At 34.9% G+C, this 3,599-nt stretch overlaps 1 protein-coding gene across 1 annotated transcript; it reads right to left on the bottom strand.

Moving 5' to 3' along the window:
- Positions 1-2,181: 2,181 nt before the first annotated feature.
- LOC131053086 (germin-like protein subfamily 2 member 1) lies at positions 2,182-3,317 on the bottom strand. The gene has a single exon (XM_057987692.2). The coding sequence runs from the start codon at positions 2,951-2,953 to the stop codon at positions 2,288-2,290; it is 666 nt and encodes a 221-aa protein (XP_057843675.2). The 5' UTR covers positions 2,954-3,317; the 3' UTR covers positions 2,182-2,287.
- Between the last annotated feature and the right edge of the window lie 282 nt (positions 3,318-3,599).

Raw genomic sequence — 3,599 nt, 5'->3', positions numbered from 1 at the left:
GCGAAAGATTTGACCCCCTTAATTTTATCCATTTTTTAAAAACTTTAGTAGTTTGGAAACTAAATTCAAAGTACTACAATTCTTCGTTCTTTTGGTATCTTCAAATTTTGAGTGGATGAGTCCCAAATTGCTCCTCCAAGTTCAAGTTTAGTTGATTTCAAAAATTTAAAAATAAAAATAAAAAATGGCAACTTATACCCCCTTTTTGTTCACCATCTTGGTGCACTTACCCGTGTACATAATACTGCAAACTATTATAGACATATTAGTTGTCAAATTTCTTTATCTTTTTACTTTCCATAAGGCAAATTGAAACTGTAACTTGACCTTGCAACATGATCATATGTTGTCTTTTCTTAGACCCTACATGGTTTATGTTTTATCTAGATATAAACTTAGGATTGTGAGTAATTTTGATATACTATCTTTAATATAAGATATACAAAATAAAGTAGGATTACCTTTCTAAACACAACTCTAAATATCATAAATAAAATATTGTCTATGTTTAATCACTATACAACAATCAAGTCAAAATGATAAAGTTTGTGCTAAAATTAAACCTAAATATAAAAAATATAAAGGTCACTTATGCAATTGTGCCAAACTTAGGGAAAGAAATAAGTGAGTCAAAATATGGAGCCTAACCTCTCAAAATCAATAGAAGTGGAAACAAATAAAACTCGAGAACCACAAAAGAAAGACAAAAATTAAGCAGTGCAATTTTCGTCATTAGAAAATTATATAAATTTGATTGCTCTTTGCTCATATTGTTTGGTTCTACTAGGTTAGAGAGTGGAATTCTAAAAGATGAGAATTATAAGGTAACAAAAGTAATCTTGTGAATGATATAAAATTCTCAAAGAAAAAACAATCTCTTTATAATAATTTAAGATATTTATTTTGAATGTATGTGTCATAACAATTCACCTAATGCATAATGTTCAACCCAAACTAGCCACCTTGTTTCTCATGCAATTTTCTCAACTCAATATACATAATTCTCTTATAGGTAGAAACAAATAAAACTCAATGAAACAAAAAATGAAAAGAAAAAAATGTAAGCAATGCAATTTTCACCATTAAATAGTAATATAAATTTGGTTACTCTTGCTCACATATTGTTTGGCTCTATCAAGTTAGAGAGTAGAATTCTAAAAGGTGAGAATTATATGGTAGCAAAAAAAGATCTTTTGAATGATATAAAATCCTCATATGATTCGAAATATTTATTTCCAACATCTATGTCTTAATAGTCCACTTCTTGAAAATGGTTTCAACTCAAACTAGCTAGCGATGTCTTCCATGCAATTATCTCTAATCAGTTTATACTTTTTTTCATACCATCCAAACATTAGTTTTTTCTCGAGTTCTCAATGTCCCTTCCCATTGTTTTTAATTGAAAAAGCAATGGAAACCAGTGCGTTGACCCTTTACATAGTAATAACTATCAATAGCACCATAACAACACTAGAAACAACACTAACAACAGTCTTTTCAAAAATAAAAAGCCATCGAAGAGTTCAACAACAAAACACAGGGAACAACCCTAACCATAGAAAAAGATCAGAAAAAAGACTGCAAACCCCAATCATCTCAATGACTTTGTTCCAGTCATCAAAGAAGAATTTGTAAAGCTCCCTGGCCGCATCCTTATCCACCCCAATGTGTTTCCACAAGAGGGAGAGAGTCAACATTGAGCTGTGCAGAACCTACAGCATGTCCCCTCCCATTGTTATATTGCACTTGGAAACATCATTTTGACATAAACAAACACACTCTAAACTTTGACTTACTTAAATGACTTAGTGACTCATCTAATATCCCAAACAAAAGAAATTTATTCTAATTTGTGAGCTCTAAGAGTACACTTAAAATGTAAGAATTATATGATAACAAAAAGGATCTTGTGAATGATATAAAATCCTCCATACAAAAATATAACAATCTTTTTATAATGATGATTCGAGATATTTATTTTAAGGTCAATACATATTCCTTTCTTATTATCTAGATATTATTTTTTTTAGAGTTCTCAATGTTCCATCCCATTGTTATTTTATACTTGAAACAATCATTTCGACTTAAACACCACACTCTAAACTTTGACTTAAAGAACTCACTTAAATCCCACAATAAAAAAATCTATTCTAATTTTTGTGCTATCAAAACAAAGTACACTTAAAAATAATTATGTGTAGATTTCATATTATGTATACGTGTAGATTGCATTTTATTATACATAATAATATATACGATGTATACAAACAGCAAACTGAAACAGGTATCATGGACGAGAGAGCCCGATCTGTATAGAATGCACTTCATGCAGGGAAATCTTAAAGGCCTTGGCCAGAACAGTATCAGGAACAGTAGGCTTCGATGCGAACAGAGTTTTAGCAAGGAGTACAGCCCCGGGATTCTGGCTATTCAAGCTCGACAAGCTCACGGCCGGTCCATCCCCTAAATTCTGAATAAAATGCACCATTCCCTGCGGAAAAACGAACAATTCCCCTTCCTTCACAGTCTCTTCGAACAGACGATTCTGCGTATCCATAAATCCGGCAACCAGGGTGCCCTTCATCACATACAAAACCTCAGAAGCCCTAGGGTGGAAATGCGGCTGCACAATTCCTCCTTTGCTGTAATCGATTCTGGCGAAGGACAAACCCTGCGTATTCAGGCCCGGAAAAGATGAGGCTGTGGCGATTGTGAGAGCCGATCCCAATGAATTCGATGTGTTTCCGGCCTTCGCAAGCAGCGAGCTTTTGAAATCTCGGGCGACTGTCTTTGCCGGATCTTTGCAGGGCACTCCATTTATTGCCAGGCCTGAGGGTTTGCTAGGGTTTGCAACGCACAGGTCTTGGAGGGGGCTAGGGTCTGAAGCGGAGGAAATGTATATGGTTAGCAAAAGGGGGAGAATGCGGAGGATTTTGATGGAATGTTTGGCCATTGTGTTGGAATTGGTTTCCTTTTGGGGGATTTGATAGTAACCCTAGCTTTTTATAGAGGGGCAAAGTGAATTGAATGCGAAGCTAAGCAAGTGAAGAAATGGAGTATCGTCTGGTTTATTCATTAATTAAGACTGGTGGTGCAGTGCATTCAAAGCCGGTGAAGATTGGCCACGCTTCACCAAAAGTTGAAGCTTGGAATTCAACTGGTGAGAGGAATGGATCGCCCGAAAAGCCTGGTCTGGTCTGGAAAATGTGGTGAAATGTGGTAAAGTGTGGGGTCTGTAGTTAGCTTCGTTGGGCTTCAAGATCTGACAGCGCTCCGTGCCTTATGGCTATAGTTTTTCATTGCAATTGCTTGAATTGCAATACAGTTGTTCTATGTTTTCCTAGTTTTTTTCAAACAAGTCGATTATGATAAGTATATATCTAAAGTCGATTATGGTAAGTATATATCTAAAATAGAAGGCATTCTTTGATTAAGGTGCTTTGAGGAGGGGAGTCTTATCTATCAGAGTGTCGAATCTTACATGCATTTCAAGAATATAATAGAATGGAAGATTTTTAGCTTTAAGGATAAATTAGAAGGTGTTGTTTAGTTAAAGAGCTTTTAAGGAGGGGATCACATCTATCAAGGTTACCAAGTGT

Source organism: Cryptomeria japonica, chromosome 1, assembly GCF_030272615.1.
Source record: "Cryptomeria japonica chromosome 1, Sugi_1.0, whole genome shotgun sequence".
Lineage (NCBI taxonomy): Eukaryota > Viridiplantae > Streptophyta > Pinopsida > Cupressales > Cupressaceae > Cryptomeria > Cryptomeria japonica.
Note: the sequence above shows the minus strand (reverse complement) of the source record. Positions and strands in the feature narration are given on the sequence as shown.